General features: G+C 40.0%; 1 protein-coding gene across 2 annotated transcripts in view; it reads right to left on the bottom strand.

The window, feature by feature from the left end:
* Positions 1 to 27,111, bottom strand: part of PTH1R (parathyroid hormone 1 receptor) — a 729,171-nt gene that overhangs the window by 309,663 nt on the left and 392,397 nt on the right. For both annotated transcript variants that reach the window (XM_069210957.1, XM_069210958.1), the window contains exon 3: positions 3,033 to 3,138. In XM_069210957.1, coding sequence (XP_069067058.1) covers positions 3,033 to 3,138 — 106 coding nt within the window. The remainder of the gene's footprint in view (positions 1 to 3,032; positions 3,139 to 27,111) is intronic.

Below are 27,111 nucleotides of genomic sequence, written 5' to 3'. Positions count from 1 at the left end.
TAATGTTGGCATGGGGATACATTGTGAATGTGGACTCACATTAGTATCCATTACTCATTCAAATATAAAAAAAATAATAACAAAAACTCTAATGAACATAGAGACAAACACACTGAAAGAAGAAAATATGACAAGCTTTCTAAAAATCACCTTAAAAAACAGACAGGGATAAAGCAAAGTAGAGCTGAGCAATAAATATATCATATGTTTTAAATTAGACTGATAGACACACAAGGACAAATCAGCATTCCAACATTACCGACCACTGGTATATACACACTCATGTGTCCATAGAGGCACACACACAGATTTCAAGGCACAGTATGATACAGACACATCAAAAAACAAGGGTCAGATTTACTAAGTTCTCATGCAACTCAGTGCAGCAGCCAAAAATTTTGCGCTGTGTGAGAAGGAGAGAGCAGAGCACACCATATTTACAGAGATATGGCAGTCTCCTCCCCGCCTCCTAGTGCCCATACAGAAATTTGCTCTCATGGGCAAGGCACACACATTTGCAGCATAGTACAAGGTGCCTGCATGAGTCTAGCATAAACATTGTATTGTAAGGACACTATGCTTGGACTAGCCTTAAAACTTTTCCCACTTTGTATGTGTGCCATATAGTGCAAAACACACGGAAAGTCCAAAAAGAAAGGAGAAATAATAGCATTTCTCTGTGACAGCGCCTATTTGAAATGGGCGCTATTGTTTAATGCAAAATTCTATTTACTTTTTTTAATAAATAAGGTTTGGTGTAAAAAATCTTAGGTGGTGGCATGGGAATGACCATTCATCACCGATAGAACGCCCCCTTGGTGCTAACAAAAGCAAAGCAGTTCTCTGCGCTGCTTTGTGTTACCTTCAAGTGATTTTGCAGCACAAAACAAATTTAGCACTGGAAAGTATACTGGTAAAAAAATATAGGTGTTGCTTTTGTGATGCAAATATGCTACAAACTCTTAGTAAATATAACCCATGCATTAAAACAAATACGCTAAATTTGTCCATATTTTAAGACCTGCCCAGGGTTGCTTGCAAAGTTGCAGAGAGAGCATGAGTGATCAACAAACTAACAATAAGTAAGCCTCTATCCAAATCTAAGAGCATGCTTTACAGCTTGGTTGTTGGGATACCCAATTACAAACATGTTGGAATTCAGTCTGCTGTAATTCGAGTGCTTTGTATCCTTTAACACTTGTAAATCAGCAGACAGAACATCTGTCAAGTTTGCGATGGAGTATCTCATTCGCAATCTCCTAGCACTTTGGAGCTGTCAGGCCCATTGACAAATAAAAAGGAAAAATAAAACCAGGAGTTCAGAGTGAAAGCGAGACAGAGAAGCACTGGGAAGCAATGCCAAGAGCTGGAGAGGTAGCAGTTAGAGACAGGGCAGGGATGCTCAAGAAATTATACCAATTGTTAAACAAATCAAAAAGTGCGGGAGGGAATATCGAGTAGTGGATAAGTGAAAGCAGAAAGAGGGGATGTCAGATGGGTTAATAAGTTGCCACATAAGGAAAGAAATTAAAAACATGCACCCTATTGGAGTGCTGAAAGAAAAAGAAAAAAGGCCTGATATTCCACCACTGACCTATTTTTGATAATATTACCATATTGTGTACAGTACTCAAAAACGAGTCAAGATCTATTAGTGTTGTAAATTAGAAATTGTAAAAAGATAATTTTGCACACCATCAGACTGAAGAGCAGATAAATAATATCAGATGATTTGATAAGTTCCTCCATAGATTTTAAATCATCTTTATTATTAGTAAATAACAATTATAAACCACTTTTCGATTAATGGATAATTGACTCTAGATTCTCAATTAAAACAGTCTAATACGAGAAGGTCATTGAAGTTAAAAAAAACTGATTAAGAGACAAGTAATCCTTGATAATAGCCTTAGTGAATGATGTCTCTGCCTTGCTCCAAATTACTTGCCAAAGGAGGATGGGGTTTATATTTAAAGTACCTCCACATAAGGCAAACCTGACTCTTTAAACCTAATAAATCCAGTTTTGGACCATAAGCAAGCAGCAGATAAAGTGATTTTCCTGTAATTGTAAAATAGAAGAACTTCCAAACCTCAGAGGTCTCCCCCGTAGGTAGCTACTGGTAAAATGTGCTTCTGTAAGTGGCCAACATTTCCTCAATTGGTTTGCTATCTATTTTTGTCATAAACCTAAACCCACCTTTAATATAACATAGTAGGTGTGATCAATATATTTCTATGTGTCGATGTCAAGTATCACATGATGTAAAATGTAACACCAAGCAAAAAACGAGTGAAAATCTCACTATTGGCACACCTTTAATATGATGAAGTCTCAGGCATTCCTCTTTCGCAAATCATAGCAAAAGTCTTTCTGAAATATTAATTCTAATCCCTATCCCTCATTTACATAGACAAACAATCACTGAGTTGTTGTAACCTGTTTGTGGTCCTACAAACACTAAATTATGCCCACCGTACAGTGCCTCGTTGCATCACCAGACAAATGCTAAGAAGACATTTTTGTATCTACATGATGTTACCATTGAGAATGGTACATAGACGTTTTTACAACCCTACGTTCTGCCACAATAAAGAATAAAATATTATGAAAAAACAAAAATAGAAATGTTAAAAATCAAGAATAAAAGACTTTTGAGTTCATAGTTTTATATCTCAAAAAGGTAATAAACTAATATAAAATAATTATTGAATGGGTGCTTATCAATTTCAATGACAAGTTAGAAGAAAAACGCAAACTAAGCAACCACTGACATTAGGGATGGCAGAACCACACTACATTTCAGAACAGTTTAGTCCTCTACAGGCTAACATAATTCATAATTCTTTACATTTCAATTCATAATTAACCACAACAGCCAAAATCATCAATGATACAAACTGTAAATGCTATGGTAAATTACATCTAAATGTTATTGCTATGACTCCAGTAATTTCTAATTATGTCGAGAATCTTTAGTTGGAAGTTACATGCTTGGATTGTACAAGATTGTAATGGCGTTGAGGACTCACCATGAACCTTAGGCACTTGAGATTTCAGGTGTCTTTCACACTTAGCTTTGGCTTTCAACAGAATATAAATTTGCTCTTCTTTTGTAATGACATCATCATTATCAACCTAAGGAAAGAAAATGCAACATTAAGTTTCTGACCCGAAGCAATGCACCGAGGGTTGTAGAAACATGTACATTAATGTCAGATAAGGACCGCCAACACCTGTAGTATGACTTTTTCCGGCCAACACCATAGTTTAAATTTAGTTCATAACTCTGCATGTATATTCTTACAATAATAATCACTGAATCATATCTATTTTATTTCTTTGTAAATTCCGTTAAAAGTTGTGCTCTCTCACTGTCATTCTTGCCGATAGGATGTTCCAACCATAAATTACCCTTACATGTTAATGTCTCTTGTAAACTGCAAATCAATAATAGAACACAGTAACATGTTTATACTTTTATGTACTGAATTTATGTAACTTCATGGAGGCAAGCACTTCCAAAATCCTTAGGGTTTGTCTTTAAATTTTTGAGCTACTGGCCTTGCCATTGCTTGTTTGCAATGGCATTAGTAAAGAAATTAATAATTTCAAAATGGCTACTGGTGCATGGTAATGTCATTTCATACATGGTGATGTATACGTGGCCATCTTGGATTTATCTTTGAAGTGAAGAATAAACATTCCCACGTGGCCCACAATTTGTTCTGATGCACCTGTAGCACTTCTAGCATTTTTAATTTGCCTTATCAACGTGGCTGACAGCCATTTTACAAAAGTAAACTAAAAATAAAAAATAAAGTGAATGAAAAAAGGAGCTCAGTAGCACTTTGCAGCTGTCAGGCCCTCAGACATAAAAAGGAAAAATAAAACTAGGAGTTGGGATTGAGAGACGGACAGAGGAGCACAGGGGTGAAACAGCACGAGAAGGAGAGGTAGCTGCTAGAGAGAGGGCAGAGGTACTCAAGAAAAAACATGTATTGGTAAATAAATTAAAAAGTGTGGGGAGGAATAGGGATTAGTGGAGAAGTGAAAGCATAAAGAGAGGGTGCTGTACGGGTAAATATGTGGGCACATAAGAACTGGGAAAGTGCAAGGAAAAACATGAACTGTATCGGAGTGCTGAAAGAAAAAGGAAAAAGATCTGCCTTTCATCCACTGACCTGTTTTTGGGAAAGCGACCACATCATGTACAGTACTAAATAAATGAGTCAAGATATATCGGTGTTGCACATTAGTAACAGTACAATGATACAATTGCACACTAGCAGACTGAAGAGCAGACACATAGGGGCTTATATACAAGCACCTAGCCCCATCGGAGTATCACTTTTTGATGCTTCTGTGGTGCACACTGCAAAGTCATTTCTAGAAGGCCACATAAAGCCACCTTGCGTGGCTTTTCATGGCCTTGTAGATATGGAGTAAGACAACGCAGCACAAGTTGCTGTGTTGCTTCACACTACGATATGGAAGTGTTTTGTTTGTGTTACTGCAGTTGTTCCCATGTAACACCTATGGCATTTGACACATTTCCAGATTTACAATATTTTTCGTATACCTGGGAATGCATGAAAAGCCTATGCCTCCCCAGGAGATGCATAAGGGAGGTGAACGAGGGGAAATAACTTTATTTCTCCTTGTTTTTTCCTCTCTCTATGTGTGCCTATTTCTGCAGCAAAAAGGTAAAAGTCTCCATTGATTGGTTTTGTGCAGGAAGGTGTCCCTTCCCGCACAAAAACAATCCTCCCTATAGTGCAAACACAATTGCATCAAGGTGCAAGCGAGCCTGCTTTGGCACATGACAGCTCATTGTGAACCAGCGCAGGTGGAAAGGACAGGAATACGTCATATCTCAGAGATACAGCACATTCCTGCCCTTTTCTTTTGACACAGGGCAGCACGGCAAGAATCCTTGTGGCACTGCCCTGCACTAAAACCTTGTAAACGAGGCCCAAAATTTCTAACAGATGGCTCCTCCAAAGATTTAAAATCCTCTCTATTATTGGTAAATACCAATTTTAACTCACTTTTCTAATAATGGCTAATTGACTATGATTCTCATTTAAAACAGGATTATTAAACATACATAAAACATCACTAATATGAGAAAGCCATGGGATTAAAAAACAAGTAGCCCTAATGAATGATGTTACTGACTTGCTCCAAAATTGCATGCCATAGGAGAACTGGTTTTACATACTGTATAAAGTGTACTCCACATAAGGCAAACCCAACTCTCTATACACAATAATTGAAAGTGTTGATTTTGCAACTTAGGATAGGGTGAATTTCCTGTATTTATAAAATAGCAGCATTACCAAGCCTCAGAGGCATCCCCCATAGGCAGCTGCAGATAAAAATGTGCTTTTGTAAATGGTCAACATTTCCTTAATTGGTTTGTTATCTATTTTTGTAGCAAACCTAAACACACCTTCACTAGAGTATATCAGGCGTGACTAACATATTTCTCTGTATCTATCTCGAGTATCACATAAACAACAGTCCCAAATAACAGGAGGATGAAAATCTCACTATGAGTACACCTTTAATATGATGAATATAAGTCGAAGGCATTCCGCGCCCACAAATTATTGTGAAATTCTTTCTTAAATTTACCTTAAAGTTCCTATCCCCTATGTATGTTGAGAAACAATCAATGAGTTGTTGTAACCCGTTTGTGGTCCTAGAAAGCAGGACTGCCTCATCTATGTACAATAAAACTGGGACAGACCCAGTGGCTGTTCTAGGAAAGTCTAGTTGTAGCATCTAGAGCACTCTATTCAGTCTAAAAATGTAGAGGGAAAAAAGAAATGGGGCAAGAATTCAACACTCCCTGTACTCTCTTGTCACCTTTAAAAGGCAGGTGCATTCCACATTAGGTCCATACCGCACCCTGGTGGTTAGGCTTCCTTAAATTTGGGCCAGAAGCTACACTAAGGACCTGATCTAGATACTGGCAGAAGAGTTACTCCATCGCAATGGTGATGGACATGCCAGCTGCTGAAATCTAAAACCCATTGGATACAGTGGGATTTTGGCAGGTGGGATATTCAGCACAGTTGTGACAGAGTAACTCGCCCACCAATATCTAAATCAGGCTCTCTGTGTTCCGAGGCACCCAACAATATCATGGTTTGCCATAATTTCCAATGATTAAGAAATTCAAACGCACTAGTCAGATTCATATAACAAAGATGAAGACGTCCCACCTTGGCCCTACTATATTTGCCTACTAAACCATTCTAATTTAGGCACTGCTCCACTGAGCCAATACCCCCCATTAACCTGTTCTTTTATTCTGTAACTACAGCATTGTCTTCAGCCCACAATTCTATCCTTTCCATAATAATACTCAAAATGTTGGCTCACAATGTTGGCTAAGGAGTCCAGGAGGGATAATGGTTGACAAAATCTGGGGTCGCTGTTATTGCCTTTCTTGAGTATCTTTCTCATAGATTGCGGCCAAGTGGTAAGGATATATTCTGCCCCTGTAATGTTAAAACAGAGGCTCACAATCAATAATGCTCTTATACACATCCACAAGTGTATTTGCCTGTGGCCTTTGCATTTAGGTTTTTATTGATAGCATAAGTCACCTCATCCTTGTTAAGGTGATGGCAATAGCAAAGAAGTAGAAAATGATGAGTCATCATTACCTCCCAGATCCTTATACTCAAATTCCATTAGCAAACCATCTATTATGTCTGTGGCCTGTGCACCATCGTCCTCAGCTGGTAAGTTAGATCGTTTACACTGTCACTAACATGACGGATAGTCCTTATTGCAAGGGCCAAGGATATAATTCATTGTTAATAAACGTACAGGATATCCATCGTCAGTGCCAGGATACTCACGTGACAAATTCTAAACCAGGCTCACAGTAAGTTAGCCAAATCAAAACACAGGCACCTACAGTGGTCTGTGCATGAGTCTCCAACTTGAAAGTCTAAATCCCATCAAAACTGTTGCAACCTGTCGTCCCTACAAAGCCAATCATAAACATTTTATTGAGTAACACTTGAAATTTCAGCAAAACGAAGCAATCCAAGTACTTCCTTACAAATTACCTCCTTCCAACTAAATGGCGGGCAGCCCTCGAACAAGACATCGAAAATGAGCCTGGCCCGTGGTCTGCAAGAATTACTGTCCATACTTTTAGTACCATGGTTTCGATATCTATTAATGCCTTTGCCACCTTCGAAATGGACCAGTTTTGTCAAGCCAGATAGACCTATCAGAGACAAAAATCTAACTTTGCGTTTTCATTCCCATGAAGTCATAATCAATTTCATTGTGTCAGTTGCTGTCCAAATCTCGAGGGAGTGGCATTCAATATGAGGCAGTTTACTGCTGCAACATAAACAACATTTGTATCATTAAACTGATTGGTGAACAGGGCGTCTGATAACGGGATTCGGTATACTTAATCCCGTACTGCTGTTAAAACCACTTAATTTAAAAGCCAGGGTGAATTCTCTGACTGACAATCTGGGAAGAGCTAGTGAATTATTGCAAAATACATTACACTAAGTTCCCTCGGGATAGCAACAGCCTGCTCACTCACTAAGCAGATTAAAATGCTGCTTGGAATTTGAGTCAGACATTGTGAGACCCCCTAGAGTGAATTGTACATGCATTTCCTTCCATTATTTCTTTGCTATGATATGATGACAAAATAATTACATCAGTATACAAATCCTCCTCATGTGAAATGTTACTGTTAAATAGCATTCCTCAGATCAAGGTGCCATTCTGTTGCATAATTTACCCTTGATCAATGTTCATTTTTGCTATCTTACTTCCACTCATTATTAGTTTTGCAAAATTACTAAATGATTCTTTGAATACAAGTGTGCTGTCATCATCATTTTCAGGGTGGCCGAGATCTCTGTACACTTAAGTGTACTACTTTTCAGTAAATGTGGGAGGGACTAGGGGCGTGACAGAAAAATGAGGAAAAACCAATACAGTATGGGTGGTGTTAAGGAAAATTTAAGGGGGCAGTTGGGAGTGAATTCCTAAAGCAAAGCACACACCCACAAAATAAGACTTTGTAATTGTAATACACCATGGGAAGTAATGTTAACTTAATTCATTTAGTTAATTATATATATGCGTGTGTGTGTGTATGGGTGTGTGGGAGGGGAGAGAGAGAGAGAACAAGGGAGGGAGAGAATAAATGTACAATTATTTAAATTAGATTAATACATACATTTCGCCTGGTTTACCAAATAGAAAAAAATAGCTAAAAATGTGAATCACAGTTGGTATTTTTCCTATTTTAAGTTATTGTTTAAAAATGTAGATTTATAGTTACATAAAACATTTCGATTATTCTATTGTTTAATGTACATTTAATGCATGACTTAATACGCTGTAACATTTTATTTTATTACTTCCAGGTTAAAAATAAGTATGTTCAATTATTATACATTTACAATCTACATTAAATAATGTTAACTTTTTTAAAGTAATAAACTTTATTGACTTTTCCTGCACGTTCCAATCTTCACAGCAGTGGAAGCTATCTCCACCAACATGTGAAAGGTCCTAGTAATAACTTCACATATGGTATGTCAAATATGCTGTAAGAAACTAGTAAGTCTGCGCTTAACTGTAAATCTCCATTTGGAAATGCTGAACAGCCAAAAAGTGGAGAGTTAAACCTTGATGTAGGAGTAGACATACACTTGAGTAAATATACATATGTTTGTGAATAGGCCCCCTTAGTCGACAATTACTCTTACTCATTGAAGATGTATTCTTTTGGCAAGTATTAATGCGGGTACTTGCAAGTGGCGCACACTGGCACTCGTTTTTGGGGACTGGGGCTTATTTTTCTATTATCAGTGCCAGAATGAGCAAGGCAGAAAAGGAAGAAATGAAGAGAAACATAGGAAAACATCATCAAAGCTAGAAAGCAGGGATAGCAAAGAACATGCAAAAGTGATTCTAAGTCACAGGGAATGTTGTGTGGTGTAAGAAAGATGTGTAAGACTGAATCAGAACTAAGCAGTTTTGGAATTTAGCAGGTGATCAAACTCATAAGAAATACTATAAGCCCCTGCACTTATTTTTTGCAAACTAAGCACTTCCTTTTATATTTTAGTTGAAACGTTTATAGCTTGATTGTTTGTGGTATGTAAAGAAAGAATTGACAGAATATCACCCCTTAAAGCGTCAGTCCCTATGACCAGACTTGCTACTCAGTCACACTGGATTCCGTTCAAAGCCTGTCAGGCTGACATTTCATGTAACTTCCCGCATGCCAGTTTATTTTGCTCGCCCATAAATGGTAATCGTAAGCAGTACACAGCTCCATATGAATATGGCCGACTGAGCGCCCTTCTTCAGTTTTGCATTTTTTTTCTCTCTGGAGGCCAGGGCATGTTCTTTTTGAAGATCATTGTCTCTATCTACCTCAAAAACACCCAGAGGAGATTCGTGCATCTCTTCTCATGACAGTTCAGCCTACCGTGCTGATGTTCACGTACCACTGAACCATTACCATGCCCTTAAGGACATTCAGTCCCACTACACAATATGCCACAAACATCTTAACTCGTTCATTAAAATATCAGTGCAAAAGGATGCACGACAAAATCTCAGAGCCAAATCATACCACTATACACAGAAGTATAGATGCATTTGTCAAGCCTTTTGATCCCTTGTGGTCTATGGGGCTGACGTTCTTAGCAGTGGAATTTGAAAAACTATAATGTGTCAATCCCTGCTTAATCAAGCAGTGTGATCCAGGTGCAAAAAACGTATGCGCCGTTCAACAAATCTTTTGAAGAACGAGTGGATCTGCTTCGAAAAAAATGTAATATGCACAGGCTGAACATTAAAGAAAAGTTTTAAAAAAGCTGTTTCTGTATAAAATTGCAATGTGTAGCAAATGCTACATGTGTGGAAAGCATACATGTTTAAACTGCCAACTGCCAGCGGCCGCGATTTTTGGGAAAAAATGCGTTGAGGGTGCAGTGCAAAATCACTTCATTCACATATTCAAAATGGAATTCACCTAGTAGATAGCGACGGGAAATGCAGTTCAGGTTTATCACCCACAACAAAAGAGACTTGCTGGTTCATAAAAACACATGACAAAATGAATAGCTTTATAGACTTTGACCCTGATGCAGGAGCATAAAGTTATAACAAATTCTATGAATTTAAAATGTAGTCACAATCTCACAAAAAAATAAAAATGCCAGACCTTCACGACACTAGGGGTTTACACGAATCGTCCAACTCATGGTGGCCCTTGAAATAGACCACAGCATTTAAGGCCAGATGTATAATTTTTCTGAATAGCGATTACCTGATTGCAATTATCTGCGAATCGCAATTACATAATCGCTATTTGAATGTATGAAACTCCAGGAGTTTCGTTTAGCGATTACCAATGGCTCGCAAATCAACCTTCCTCATTAATATTCATGAGGTAGGTCACAATTTGTGACCCATTGTGAATGGCTATAATCACAGGGATGGTGGCCTTCTGGGCTTAGCACACCACCATGTCTGTGATTGCTTTCAAATAAAGCAATCGTTTCTTAAAAACGCATCGTGTTTAACTTAAAGGAAAATGGGATGCGTTTAAAAAAGAAAAATTATAAGTTTTCTTTTCACTCTTTAAGAGTAGGCAGTGGTCCCTGGGACCACTGCCAGCTCTTTAAAAAAAAGGTTGTCGCATGCATTCACAAAGTGGAAGGGGTCCCTTGCGGACCCTTCCTGTTTGCGAATGGGTTACCACCTACTTGACGTAGGTGGTAAAATGTGAATGTTTTGCAACCGTATTTGAGTCAAAAAACATTCCTACATACCGCTGGGATTCGGTATTAGGAAGGGACCCCCTTGACACGCCCCATCCTAATACCGAATCGGTATGTAGTAGTAATTTCAAATTGGGATTCAGTAACAAGTTACCAAATCGCAAATTGGAATTCATACATACCAAAATGCATTTTTGCGATCGCAAAAATGCATGATACATCTGGGCCTTGGATACTGCACCACAGAATCCTCCTATCACTAATCCTCATCTGATGCCTGAAGTGCGGGAGTGGTGCACAAAGCATCTGAATCTCTGGTTCAGTCCCCTGATAGGTGGAGAAATGCAAATGCCTGTTTATTTGAAAGATGTGAGATCTTGTATTATGATGTCCACTGTCAATGGCAGAAAATAGTACAGGGTGGATGTGAAAAGGAGTTTAGTATGTGTGCAAAAACAATGTATCCCTTTGTGATATAGGGATGCAGATTTTTGGATTCAGAGCATGCATCCAATATATGTGTTTTTGTGTAAACTTGCACTCTTATCAATGTTAATTTTGTATACTTACGAGATATGTTTGCACACTTTTGCACACTTTATCAAATCTGAACAATGCAAGAATATACCATTTTAAAGACCCTCTGTTTTATTATCAATCACCCTAATCATTTTGATAGGTCTATTTCATTTTTTCATGAAAATCAATTAAATCCGACTTTTTGCCAGTGAATGGAGATTTACTAAAATATGCTGCATAATGCAGTAAAAACCCAGTGGAATATTTATGAGAGTCCTGCGGCACAGCTGTGTCACTTTTAGTGATGCAGCAGTGGCGCAAATCTCTCATGCATTTCTATGAGGTGATGCAAAGCCACTTTGCATGGTTTTAAATGGCCTCATAGATATGGAGCAAGGTAAGGTAGCCCAGATTGCAGTGTTGCCTTATTCTGCACCAGGGAGGCATTCCATGGGTGTTTTGGCAGGTTTTCACACACAACACCCATGGATTTTGATGCATCCCAGATTTACGAGAGCCTGTAAACCTGGTGATTCGCCAAAGCCTTATTTGTTGTGCCTACCCAGGGGAGGCACAACAAGGTGAAATATCTTAATTTCTCCTTGTTTTTCCTCTTTCTATGTGTGCTGCATTCTGTAGCACACATAGAAACAGGAAAAACCTGCCACAATTGTTTTTGTGCAGGACGGTGTCCCTTCCTTCACAAAAACAATCCTGCCAACAATGCAGACACCCTTGCACCATGGTGCACGGGTCTCTGAGTTAGCACTGGGTAAACAACATGTCTCCAAAGCTGTTGGTAGGGACAGGAATGCTCTGTAACACATAGATATGGCACATTTGTGCCCTTTCCTTGCGATGCAGGGCAGTGCAGCAAGATGATTTTCCTAATTTTGGTCCCCACTAATATTTTCTTATGTTACCATTTTAACATGGTTTTCCTTGTTGGAACAAGATTAACAAGTGGAGACAGCAATCAGCAGCTGAAAGATGACATTGAAAAGGGGCTTCTACTCCAATATCTAAATCAGGCCCTTAGTGAAGTCACTTTAAAGATCAGAAAATTATAATTTCTGGGGTTTCACAATGAAGTGATGCCATATCCAGAAAGACATGTTTGGCCTATATATATGCCTTGCAGTGTTGGCTGTGGGAAAAGTGTATGTTTTCTACTGAAGAAGTCTTTATCGCTTATGACACAGCATGAGGACACTCTAATGTGGTTGCTTCTCTATGGTTTGCTTTCATTGATCAGTAAAATGTTGAAATTGACCTACGCTTTCTTACCACTGATGTTGCTTGTTAAGCAGCAAAATTAAATCTGCCAGAGGGAGTCTTTTTGGTCTTTTCTATATCTCGAACATAACTAACAAATATTGCTTTGTAGAAGTATCAGGAAATGTATACTTATGAGCGAACAATTTGATTATGTGTTTTCTAGTTTAACAGCTAAAGAATTCAAGTTCCTGTCATGATGAGATGATAAAAAGCAGCAGCTTGCTTTGGAATATTAATTCATGGAAAGTATCTTGTCTTTGACATTTTTAGCAAGTACCAAGAATAGCCTGTTTGATAAAGAATGCTGAATTGGCCCTTGGATTGAGAAGTGACTTGGCTGAAAGTGTAGATATGACTAATGTTCTCTTGGAAGGATGATTTGGTTAGAACCTTCCTTTTCAAAACATGTCCAGTTAAAGTGTTGATGCTGAACATGAGGTGGTACCCATGGTAGAATTGTACAAAATGGGGTGGGGGTTTGTGAGTGTGGGGAAAGGTCAGAAATGTAGTTAAAAATAAAATAGCCTGCAACTATTTTGTTGAATTTTCATTTGCAAGCAGCTGCATATCGAATCAAAGGCACATCTCAAAGAAAAGAAGTGCAAGTTGAACTAATCTGTGGGAATTAACTTTTTTCTGGTAGGAGATTTTAGTTGGTTAATGCGATCACTTCCGATGCATCTGTGTGTAACCTAACCTGGCATCATTGGTGTGGGTTCCCATAGACTTTTTGCCTTCATACCTCTTGTTTCTGCTGATTTTGTTTTTGCTGGCTTTAGGATTCTGCACATTTTACCACTTCTAACCAGTGCCAAAGTGCTTGTTCTCTTTCCCTAAAATGTGGAAACATTTGTGTATCCCAAATTGGCATACTTAACTTACTTATAAGTCCCTAGTGAAGGGCACTACATGTGCTTATGGCCTGTAAATTAAATGCTATCAGTGTTCTACAACACTGATTGTACCAGCCACTTAAGTAGCACTTTAAATATTTCTCAGGCCTGCCACTCCAGAGCCTGTGTGTGCGGTTTTGAACTGGCATGTCAAACCTGGCAAAGCAAACCTTGTGACAGGCCCAAGCCTTCCTTTTTAATACATATATGTCACCCCTAAAGTGGGTGCAAAACAACCCCAAGTGCAGGGCACAGTGTATTTAAAAAGCTGGACATCTACTTTTAAGTTTCACATGTCCTAATAGTGAAAAAACATAAATGTGTTTTTCACTACTACAAGTCCTATCCATCCCATTGGAAGTATCTTATTACACCTTATGAGGAGAATTTCCAAATGGGAACACATAACCTGCCCCCTCCCATGTTTGATGTCATGGGAATTACAAGTTAAAGTCCTAACTTATGGTAAGGTCAAATTTTAAATTGCAATTCTGAAAATGCCACGTTTAGAAAGTTGACATTTTCTTACTTTAGCCTTTTGGTACCTACTGAATGTCTCTGATAACGTCTGGGGTGGGGTGACAGCTGGGCTTTGTGTATTCCTCCTAGACATCCACACACAATGGGAGGTTAGATGACACCTGGTGGGAGTTGATGGGTCATCCTGGGCAGGATGGGAGAGAGAAGCTGGGCACAGCCTCACTGACACCTGTATAGTTTGTGTCCTGTCCACACACAAAGGGCTGTTACTCTCCTGTAGTGAGTCTGGAACCAGGGCAGGATGGGCAAAGGCTATGTGCACTTTAAAGGCATGATTCTAAAGTCTCCCACACTTTAAAGGCCCAACTGGGTATAAGTAGTGGACCACTTCAGGAAACATTTGGACTGTTGATACTCTGCCAGGAAGAAGGACTTCTATACTGCTAAAGGACTGCCACTCTACTAGACTGCTAATTTGCTGGACTCCTGCCTTGCTGTGCTGCTGTTGCCCTCTTGACTTGGAGTGAGAAGGACTGGACCTGAATCTGTCCAACCCAGAATCCAGACTGACTCCAAGGGCTAGTTGTCTGGACTACTTATCTGAAGTCTCAGGGACATAAAAGACTTCCAACAACTCTGCTCCTAGACTATGTCATCTGTGAGTCTGCCCTGCCAAGTGGTGCCACCTCAGTTCTGGACCCTTGGAAGTGCACCTTCCTTGCTCCAGTGGAATCGACACATCCTCTGCTGCGGGAGAAGAACAGACGCTTTGCTGTTGTTACGTTGAGCAGAGCTAGTGCTTCACCTCTACTGTGTGGGTTGGACATCTTGGGATCAGCAGAATGCCTTCTGAACTGGCATTGCAAGACACTTTCCCCACTGCAAGCTCCTCACATCCCTCATCAATGACAGTCTCAAAGCAGAGCCTCCACATCGCTGCTACTGCAAGGATCGGAACCAACGCATCATCTTGACTGCGCCATTCATCCGCCACACATGTCTTCGCATTACAAGCCCTAACACCAGAATACTCAACGTCAATGCATCAAAATCTCACACCATAGCCTTGCCACATCTCGGAACTGATGCATCACCCCTGATGCATGACACACCTTTGTTTCGAAACCCATGCGACACTCTGCAAACAGGATCTAAGGTACTTTGGTTCAGCTGGAAAAACTGGGTCCCTGTAGCTGGCCTATGCTCCACCATGTTGGCCTGAACGTTTGACTTTGTCCCAGTCCAGCTTAACCAGATATCCCCAGTTGGCACTTCTTTTTTCTAAGCACTGTTTTACAGTTTTGTTTTTTTAATTCATAACTCAAGTTCTACTAATTGGAGTTTTGCTATTTTGGTCTTGTTTTATTTATTATATTATGTTCTATTTTTCTAACCTGGTGTGGGAACCTTTTTTATAGTATTTTCACTGCTTTACTGTTTGAAGTGTTGCACAAGTACTTTAGTAATTGCCTTCAAGTAAAGCCTGACTGCTCTGTGGCAAACTACCCGAGGGTGAGCATAGGTTAATTTGGGGTTTGCTTGTGCCTTCCCCTGACAGGAATTGTGTTTGCTGTTTGACCAGGGCTCACACCCCAGTCATCCCACACCCCAATTTCTCAGTGTTTTACTGATTGGAAATATGGTTGGTGCACTGGGGAATAGTGATGTGTATTTTTGCTGCTTTGAAATCCCAGAATGTGACAAAAAGCACTGCCAATATATGTTAGTAGTTACGACTAATAATTACACACAAACTACGAAAGTCTGTCACAGTTAAAACAATATTATGCACAGTATAAGATGCCCTGCTGCAAAATGTGCAAAGTATTCAGACCCAGGTTTATTATTATTTTCATGCGGCACAAAGCAGCAAGTCACCTTGCCGCTCTGCACTACATGAAAGGAAAAGGGCAGTACTGCACTGTTTTTAACATTATACTGCTCATACCTGTCCTTGTCTAGCACTGGTGCACAATGTGCTGCCTTGTGACCATGCAGGCACACTTGTGTCAAGGTGCAAGGGTGCCTGCATAGTAGGCAGGCTTGTTTTTTTGCAGGAAAGGACACCTTCTTGCCCCAAAACAATCCTAAGTGGCATTTTCCTTTTTCTATGTGGGAAGCGCAACACAGCACACATAGAAAGAAGAAAAATGCAGAGAAATACAGAGATGTCTCCTCGTTACAACTCCCCTTAGGAGGTTTAGCATTTTGATGCATTCATAGGTCTTAAACCAATGGTAAATCTGAGAATGCACCAAGATCCATAGGTGGCTGCTTGGGAACACTCATGCTCCAACCATAATAGAATGCCTCTCTAGTGTAGAGTAATGCAAGGCAATGATTTGCCCTGTCTTGTGTTACTCCAGATATATCAAGCCATGCAGGTCCATGCAAGGTGATCTTGAGTAGCCTGATAAAACTGACTTTAATGTTGTGTCACCCGTGTGCCCCCTTGCACGGCACAAGGGGGACACAAAATTATGATAAATATGGGCTTCACTATTTAAGTATCTTCAGGGCTTTTCAACAACATCAATTTAGTAATAAGAAATGACGATGTACCTTATGCAAACTACTTTTATATATTTGGACTTAAAGGACACAATTCAGACATGACAACACCCTTTTAGTACCTATTGATAGGTTTTTGACCGGATGACAGCTTCAATTGATTTTATCAATTAAAGCTCATCCTGGTTCCCAGGCAGCCTTTATATTTGCTGATTAACCAACTGAAAATAGTTATATTAATTTCGTGGTGGAGGAACCCTGGAAAGAAGATTTGTTTCTTCTTGGATGACTTCCTATGTCTCCCTTCACAATGTAAGAGACCCACTTCTTCCCTTTCAGCCTAACGCCCATCAAGGTGGCAATAATCACGCAGAAATGGTTGTTTATTAACCAAAATTATCTGAACTGATGAAGTAAAATTGAAAAAGCTTAGTAACGTTATTGACAATATATATTTGCCTACTTCGACCTCTGTTTTACACTTTTCCTGACTGACGCTAACTTGAGGTTTTTTTTATAATTCGCGGATGAAATAAGTGCTGATTTGTTGTAGCTGAACACTGTACATTGGGCAATGTCATTACTTACATTTATTTTGCATCAACTAATCTATTCTGCATTCTGTCGTCAGTTGAATGATTACTATGTAGCTGAGTAACAATAACTATATTTCGTCCTTGCAACAAAAACAAGACATTCCTATCACTTTTCAAAATAGGCTTGCTAGATTCCCTCAAGAACATGCAATGATTGATGCTCTCTGCATTTTTTCAACCTTCCTCTAAGACGCAATTGTCATCTCTACAAACTGCACAGTGAGTTTCCAGCAAGACCGTCCAATTGAACCTGTGAAAAAAAGACTAGACTGTCTGTAGACTCTCTTGTCTTCTCAAAAGGTGCTATGGATATCCTCACCACTTCTGATAGTTACATGGTTTCTGTCCGTCTGAAAGGCATGTCATCCTTATGTTACTTCCGGTGATTGAAAGGAATATCTTATTTCATAACTTCTAGTTCAGCGGCTGTATCTCTTAAGTATACTTGCCTTCTCCGCTATACCCTGATGTATTTTAAAGTTAAACTATATCCTGCTTCTGAGGGCTATAATAGTTGCATAAGGCCCTCTCTACACAGTTTGGACCTATAACAAGGGAGGGCTTTTAAACACCAATAAAAGACAGGGGCAGAGGGCTAATAATGCTGTTAGAACATCCCACCTACTGAGGGTAGCATGTGCTGAAATAAACAGGGGGAAACAGAGCAACAAGTTTTGGAAGCTTGGTGCAGAATGTCTATACCAACTATTATTGGTACTGAGTCACTTTGTTGTCGTCAGTGGCGCCCTCAACATTCAAATGTTCAAATATATGGTAAATATATTGCTTCTCAGTGTCCTCAGTTAAACAGGGAAAACATTTCCTACATGACATTAGAACTCCTTCTTCTTTTCTGCATATTTGAAAAAAAATTGGAAATGTACATATCTGCCCACTAAGGTTTTGCCTTTGTTTTATGTATCCCTATTGATTGTTTTCACGGCGCACGTGGCCTAGAGTGTGCATGTCATAAGAGTCATAATTAGGTGAACAGTAATATTTTCATGATATCTTTTCACAGCTTGGTCTCTTTTGTACTGCAGCCAGGTTCAGCTTTGGCATGATTCCAGTAAAAAAAAAACATGTAAATACAAACATTAAATAAAAAGACCAAAAATGCAGCGAACTTAAAAAACTGGAAAGGATTTTGTGAAAAAATAAAAATAGCCAAAGTCTCAAATTTCTCAGTGTAGGTACGGTTGCTAAAATTCAGCACAGGGACAATAAAAGATGGTGTTCACATTACAGGACAGCTTTTGGCACCTGTATGCACAGTGTATACACTGCCAAAGAGAAGAAAGCAAAGGAAAATGAAGTGATGCAGGGAAGCGGAGAGAAGATGCCCAGTGGACATTATTTTTGTGAGCAGCAGAACACAATGGGGAATCTCCCTCCGTGAGCTAGGATGAGAGCACAGGGAAGGGTGCACCATGCATGTTTTAGGGCAGATAATGGGGTGTTGAAGACCAGTGTACAAGAGAAGCAGGAAATTGGAGGGTAATATGTAGGATAAACTCACAGCAGACACAACAGCATTACTCAGGTGGTGGCTACAGGCAAGATTCTGACATGTGAAAGATGGGAAGCACACATTTGGATCACTAGGATAAGCTCATCAGAATGGAGGAGAAATCACAAGGGAATTTTGGGTTTCTGCAGTGCAACATGGTGTGAATAGGGGTAAGATATTTTCCCCATTCAAAGAAATGAAGGATAAAGACTAGACATTTTTAGCATAACATTTTTGAGATTCCCATCAATAAACATGCTTCCCAGGACACCTTCGACTCAAAACCTTTACATGAAACACCGTTCAGGTTTCTTCATAGGATTTGTTATACAGCTCCTACTCTACATCAATAGAGATGGACATTCATGTCCAGGGCAAATGTCATCGTTATAGGCAGAGTTAGAGGAAGGAAGTTTTCTCATTGTTTAGGGGTGTGAGAGAATAAGCGAGACTCAATGATGCAGACAGTCAGACCAGTCACAGGGCTGGGTCTAGCAGAGACCTTTTAAGGCTTGGGAAAGTAGCCATATGCCCAGGAACCCCATCATCCAAGAGAGCCCCTGGGAAATGTATTGTTCTCTCTATCACACGTCTGCTTATTTCTCCATTTCAGCCGCTAATGTATTGTTTTAATATTATTTAGCATCTTGGAGCTTGAATTAGCCAAATAAGGGCAATAGAATGCAAATCTGTTCCAGGCCAGAGCTCCTTATTTATGTCTTGCCCAGGGTCCCCAAGATCCTTCAAATGTCACTGGGAGCTACAGTGAAACTAATGTGCTCCGGTGAAATACTGAGCTCGCCAATGACTCGCAAGAGATATGAATCTAATTTGTCAGTTGTGGAAAACCAAACGCCCAAAATTCATTGCATGGTGTCCAATTTTCTCGAAGTATTTGCCAGAGGTTTCAATTCAATCTAATGTGACACGTAACCTGATGTGTTAATGGCAACATTCATTTTAATTGGCGAGGGTAATTGAGAGAGCCAAAAATGCTCTGGCAGTAAAAGATTACACACAACAGAGTCTGGATTATTGTAGAAAACCCCTGTGTGTTATATCCTAATGACATCCTTTGTTTTAATTAGTTGAGGCTATTGAAAGAACAAAATGTGCCCTGGCAGTGACAAATTATGCATAATATTTACGGGATTATTGAACAGAACAGTGAATTCATCATTCAGAACAATTTTGTGCCGTTTAGAAGGACTGCTTGTGATAATGAATACGTCTTTCCATTGGCTAGACCGCAGGGCATTTCGCAATCATTTAAAGTAATAATTTAATTTTAATATGGACTTGGAAACAGTTAAACATACTTCAGTGTTTACTGTTTTTAAAAACACAATCTTTTGTTCTCCATTCTTAGTTTTCTTGTGCCTCAGCTCCTTGCAGAAATTTGTAACATTTTCATCAGATGTGAGAAGATTCACTACATTTTTGCCTCAGTAAATTAGACATATTTGTCTACCCAAAATACAATTTGCAAAATTTCTGGGGGCAGTCATCCAGAGTTCTATATTTAGTGTTAGATGCAGAGCACAGATTTCCATTGGGTAGTGGCATCCATAAAAAATGCCAAACTGACAGTAGGGCATCTGGCATTTCCCTGGGAGGCTCGGAGGGTAGGGTGCTGCTTCTGTCAATGGAGTGCCGGTTTTGTAGCAGTTCAGCCGTTTGAAAACCACTGAAACATTCTTGGTATATGCAACAGTTTTCAAGCAACAATGAAAGTGGCGAGATAACTCTGGTGATTCATGTACCTGCTGGAGAGATGTCAGGGGTTTGTCTGTGGGTCGTTTTTAATCATCTAAGGTAACACAGAGGGTTAATATGCCTGCTGGAAAGAAGGTGTACTATGCATATCACAGAACAATATTTTACGTACAGTGCTCAGTGGGATACTGATTTGTCACGAGATTCTTTTGGTACTGTGCATTTCATGCATCATATTCATAATAAAGTGCAGTGAGCTATGAACTGCCTTCAAAGAGCTGTATGCAAACTGCACAGTACATGTTAGAAAGTTATGTTTTTTTATAGTCATTAATTATCCTAATTTTGACAAAAAAGGTTTGTTGGGTAGAAGCAATTTGTTATTTGTAGAGTCAACCTTAAAAAACACCTATCAGTATGGATGACATGTGAATCCTACACCTTGTAGCCCCCTTTGTTTTATATAACATTTCCTATACACTGATTTACACACATATGATTCATTGTCTCTGTATGTGTGTAATGTAAATTGCTTCATTACCCTAAACTGGTAAGAGAGGCACTATAAAGCCAATGGAATACATGAGAGAGAGGGCTATGGAGAGATGAGAGGCACTATTAGAGGATGATGATGAGAAAATCACTGAAGAACCCCAATGAGGATTGCTGTATTCTGGTGCACTGTAAGGTCATCATTTGCTATGATTAAAAAACGAATACAAATGAATGTATAATGAAACATGTGTTGTAGAATGCACTGTTTTTGCCATTTTTCCCAATTTTTCTTTCCATTGTAGTACCAGGCTCACTTGCCTTGCACCCTATTGGTGCTGGTCTGACAGAATTTGCCAGGTCCTCTTTGGGTACATTATTGCCTTAGACACTTACTCCAATGCTGAGAAGTTGTTGACTCATTTTCAGAGTGGGAAATTGAATTGGTTTGTAGGGGAAAGGGTTTTGTCCATAGGAAAATGTCTACTCCACACGCTGACATCAAGGCACTAATAACGAGTTGTAAGGTAAGTTTTACAATCTGTAGTTTGCATAGGTACGGAAATTCCAATTAATGCATCAATTATCTCCCCAGATCATCCCACAATTTTTGTCCAACAAATTTTGATAGGTCAAATGTGCAAAATTTAACTGATGGAAAATTTGCAGTCAATTCTAACCAATTATTCCTGTTATCTCTCCTCATTTTGAAATGGAAATATGAGGTAGTTACTTCATGCTGTAAATACTGCACCCAGGAGTAACTATTTACTGGTAGTGGAGAAGCTCTCTCCTGCATAATTCTGGGCTGTAGGCACCGGCTACAAGACAGGATCTCTACAACACATTTTCCATAATGCATTTAGTTCTTGTCGAACCTAGCCCTTTCTGGAAGGCCAACCCAGATTTTTTGCCTTCATCCACCTTACTTTGCAGAACTCCTTTTTGTAGGCTTTAGGACTCGGTGCGCCTTACGACAGCTACCCTATGCAAAAGTGCATGTTCTCTCTCCTTCAAGTATGCTACCTTTAGAATGGGAGCAGCTGGAGATATGCTGTTTACACTCAAATGTATTGTAATTTAAAATCTTCTTTCATGGTAAGGTTTGATTGTAAATTGCAATTCTGAAAATGCCAGTTTTGGAAAGTTTGCATTTTCTTGTCCCAACTGTGCCTTTCTGCTAGTGTTCTGGTTCACATGACTGTAAATGGCTCTGCTGTTGGTGTTTGTGTATCACTTCCAGACCATGACACAAAGGGGACTTAGCTGTGGACAGGATGAGCCACACTGGCAGGATGGGCAAACCTCACATGATGATCGGGGGGAGCTGTACCCAGCCTCACTTACACTTCAAAGGGCTTTGACTACGCCACACACAAATGAACCTGAACCAGGACTCTCCTTCTTTTGTCACCCAGACAGTTTAAGGCCTTGACCAGAAGAAGAGGATGACCTTTGTCAACCCAGTTGTTCTCCCACACAAAGGTAAACACCAGGTATAAATAGTGGACCTCTGCCATCAGTACACCCTTAACCTATGGAAGATTCAGAAGAAGGACTGCCCTATTCTCAAAAGGAATTTCCTGCTGCTAAAAGGATACCTTGCTGTCAGAGGAAGGATAAGACCTTCTTGCCTTGCTCTCAGGCTACCCAGAGTGACTCCAAGTGTCAGTTGGCTGACCTCCTGGGTGAGTTACAGGGACGCAACATGCAACTGACCAGCTGCAACTAGACCTGTCTTGACTTGCCTGAGACCTGCTGTTAGCTTCTGCTGGAGTGCGTCCTGATCCCCAAGTGGTGACTCCCAGGTCGTGGACCCTTGGCAGGCATCAGAGGAAACTCTGCCTTGCCCAAATGAAGGGTCCATCATTTATGGCTTGAAGTGCCATGAAGCCTTGCAAAGCCTCATGGCCCAGCTGAAAGCTTAATCAAAACTGATGCAGAGAGACGTGAAGCCCTACAAAGCCTTGCCACCTAGCTGAAATCTTCATCTAATCCAATGATGAGCAATGCAAAGCCCAGCAAAGTCTTGTTTCACAAAGAACAGCTTCATCAGAACCAACACAGAGTGATGCAAATGTCCCCAAAACCTCGGTGCCCACTTAAAAGATTCATTGAAACCAACGCTGAGCAATGAGAAACCATGCAAAGCCTTCCCACTCAGCTGAAATCTTCATCAGATCCAACGATGCAAAGCCCTGAAAAGCCTCTGTGCACAGCTGAAAACTTCATTGGAACCAAGGAGAAGCGATGCGAACCCTTGCACAGCAACACTGCAGAGACCTCGTATCTAGGGCATAAAGTACAACTCCCACTGGACTGAATTTGGTCTTGTGACTGGCCTGTGACCTGTGCTCCAATGCGGTTGACCTGAAGGTTTGATTTTGTCCTGGTTCAACATGACTAGATGTTAACAGTTGACACTTTCTTCTTCTTGCCTTTATTTGTACTAAAATGTTTTAAAATTAAGATCTCCAGCTCTACTGATTGGACTCTTGTCACTCTGGTATTGTTGTATTTATTAAAATGAGCTTTGAGGGTTTATGGTTTCACCTTATTACTTTTGAGTGCTGCAAAAATACATTCCACATTGCCTCTAAGTTAATCCTGACTCCTTTTGAGCCAAGCTACCTGGGGGTTAAGCGTAGGTTAATATTGTGACTTTTGTGGTTTAACCTGAAAAGGATTGTGCTTGTTGCCTGAGTGGGTCCTCCAACCCCCTCACCCAATCACTCAATTTCGTACACTGCTACAACAAAGTGAGTTAGAATGAGGTACGCTACACTGCATTGCATTTACAACACATTAAAGAGTGTAAGGGATGGCATGGGTGGTGCTACATAGCATTAGTAAGGGAATTTGGGACTCAGCTATAGGCAGCATTTGGGAGTAATAACGTGTTTTTAGGGCTCAGGTATGCATAGTGTATAGGTGTAGTAAGGGTTTTTTAGCGCTCATGGATGGATGGATGTACATGTTTAGTAAGGAGTATTTAGGGTAAATTCAGGAGATGTACAGGGGTAGGTAGTACTTCTAAATGGTCTGGGAAGGGTAGTGTATATGCAAAGTAAGACGTTTTTAGAGGTCGGGGAAGAATGGTGTTTAGGGGTAGTGAGGATTTTTTAGAGCTATGGAATAGGTGGTGGATGGGGTAGTGAAGAGCTTCTAAGGTTCGGGGTGGTGGATAGAGGCAGTAAGGAATTATTAGGGCTCAGGGAATGTTAGTGTGTGAGGTCAGTAAAGAGTTTTTCAGGTTTAGGACAAGGTAGTGTATAATGATAGTAAGGAGTTTTAGGGCTTAGTGATGAGTACTGCATAGACACTGTGTGTAAGTAGGCAGTTATAGTTTGGGCCTACCTTCAACTGAAAAAAGCGTTTTTGGACTTGCCTAAATCTTTGGTGCCGGTTGATGTGTCTCCATGCAATTTTCAAAAAAATATCAATGCTCACTTCAGCTGCTGTTTGGAAGGTTTTGGGGTGATCCATCAAGCAGGGGCTGAGAAAAAGGGGGGGTTCCAAAACACATTTTCCTAATTTTAATTTATTTTTGAAAATGAGGATGGCCATGTGGACCCCCTTTTAATTGAATTACAGCCCCGGGGGTGGTGGTCCCCAAGGCTGCAGGGTACAGAGACCCCCCTGCATTGAAATATTAAAATGCCCCCTTGACCTGGCCCACCCAGGGGCTTGATAGAAAACATGTGCAGACTGTTTTTTTTTTTTAATTGTTGACCGGATTTGCAACCCCGTCACAAATTCCCAGCAAAACCTTTTTGTAAAAAGTGCTTTTTAGCCCTGGGGTGGTTCCCTGTAGGACACCACCACTAGAGCTAAGGTGTAATGGTGTCTGTGCTCTGGCCCCTTTTCTTTATTTGTAAGCTTTCTTCAGGGACTCAGCTGAAGCTGAGTCCCAACATGTCTATCAACACTTCCTTTTTTAAGGTATTGGCAGCCAATCAGATATCAGCACAAGATCAGAAGAGGTCACGTATCCTTTGCATCCCTATATATACAGATTTGGATTTTCTTTAATTTCTCTAAAACTATTGAATGGATTTACACCAAATCACAAACAAAATCGCTTTCTGAACCAGGCCCTAGCTTTCTTCCAAATTTGGTGCAATTCTGTCCAGTGATTTATGCGCTATTGCTGTTCAAAATCCCTATGGAAAAATGAATGGGGAAACACGTTTTGGACCCCCTGTTTTCTCAACCCCCGCTTGACAGATCACCCTAAAATGTTCTAGACAGCAGCTGATGTGACTGGTGAATTGTTCTGGAAACTTTTGTGAAGATTCATCAACTGGCACCAAAGATTTAGGCAAACAAAAAACTTTTTTTCTATAGAAACTAGGTCCCAACCATAACTACTTTGTGGCAACTGCATACATATATATATATATGTGTGTGTGAGAGTGCATATATACATGTGTCTGCATTGTGGTATGCATGGTAGGCATAAATGTATGTAATTGTATGTGTCTAAATGTGTTATAGTGGTGTATATTGTTGTGTCATGTGCATGCTTGGTCGTAGCAGTAACCTATGTTCCTATGGTTAGATTTCAGTGTTTTATATTATTTATTACCATTGGTAAGAGTGAAGACGGGCCATGACAAATAAGAGGCTCAGGCCATCCATGTCAATATTTATCGGGGTAAAATTCCTGATATATTCACTGCGTGCGATTTTGGTGCGATAGAGCATCTCTGCACGTTAGTTTACATCAACCCATAAATATGTGCTATTTACTGCACCAGAAAAATTCCAGAAAATGTCCGACTGACCTGTCAGATTTTATCCTGAGCGATAACTATCTCTACAACTACTGCCCCACTGATACGAAGCCGACCTGTAGGTTTGATTGGAGTTATGCTGTTGTAGTACCTCTTATTAACTCACACATCTGTATTTGAGCTGCTTTCGGCTCCTCCCGGTGAAAGGCAGAGCGTCGCTCAAGACTTTTAGCAGCACAGTAAACATCACAAAAATCACATTTAGGCCACACTGTTAACACGTTTTCATATTAGCATTCTAATTTTGGTAATTTGCAGGGGCAGTTTTGGCAAAAAAAGCTCTCAAAACACCTTTTAGTACAAGTCTAAATTTGGCCGTTCACCTTCTCATAATAATCTCCTTGACTGTTCCCACATGCCGTTTATATTTGCTCCTTTGTTGATCGTTTACTGTTGTCACAATCCTGGTATTGATCGGCCCCTGAGCATGAGATGTGTGTAGCCTGCGGCACTTGTGCGTTGTATTCACGTTTCGCTATTTAAAGGGGTTTCAGTTGAACCTATGGTGATTATGCTCTGGTTTAAATCAATCATCTTCCCACTAATGAACATCTACGAGCATGAAATGATCAAAGGTTCACAATGAAGAGCAAGAAAGGACACAAAAGCCTTTAAAACACATTGACATAAAATACATCCACAGAAGGTCGCTACAAAGATAGACATCACCCTCTGTGGCATTCCCTATAGTGTTCCACTCTACCCAGTGTTCAGCTTAACTCCAGGTCTGACTGGTCGTCCTTATATGGCATCATGAGCTTTGTATACGATTCTTTCAAACATTAAAAAATACTCCTGGAGTTTCGAAAAAGGTTTGTAACAAGCTAGCTGACTATAATATTGGAAAAGAGGATAATACTTATGCCATTTTCTCTAAGGAAGAGTTCAGAGCAGCTCTTATTGAGTATGGGCCTCCCTGTCAGTGAACGTGCACTAATCGAAGCTTATCCACTTTTAATTTAATGAATGTAGAAGCCTTTGAAAGCCTTATGCTTACTATAAAATAAGGCTCCCAACAGACTCAGCATTGCACAGAATAGTTCAAAGGGTGGGGCTCGTACTTTTTTCCATTTTTTATTTTTTTATTTTCTCATTCTCTCCAACACCATCGCTGTGGTCCCGACCCTTTTGAAACATACAGTAGTTTTACCACTACCGAAAAAAATACCTCTTGGCCACAAAATGCTTGAAAATCGTCATTCAAATTCACTCCTGCCCGTACTGGCAAATTTACTGAAGAAAATCATTAATTGCCAGCTGCCACAATATTCGGAGCAGCATCAAATACTCCGTCCCTCTCAAACAGGTTTTCGGCCCTCTCACAACACTGAGTTAGTTTTGCTAGAATTAACTATAGAATTTCAGGAAGATTTTCGATAAAGGAGGCTCTGCTGCACTGACATGATTAAATCTCAGTGCAGCAATCAATACAAAGACTGAGGGCCTCATTTGGGAGTCCCTAGCAGCACACTGCGCCACCAGAGCGTCATATTTTTGATGCTCTAGTGGCGCAGTGTGCCA

Source organism: Pleurodeles waltl, chromosome 10 (assembly GCF_031143425.1).
Source record: "Pleurodeles waltl isolate 20211129_DDA chromosome 10, aPleWal1.hap1.20221129, whole genome shotgun sequence".
In the NCBI taxonomy this organism is placed as follows: domain Eukaryota; kingdom Metazoa; phylum Chordata; class Amphibia; order Caudata; family Salamandridae; genus Pleurodeles; species Pleurodeles waltl.
The sequence above is the reverse complement of the archived record's forward strand: the minus strand, read 5'-3'. Positions and strand labels throughout refer to the sequence as shown.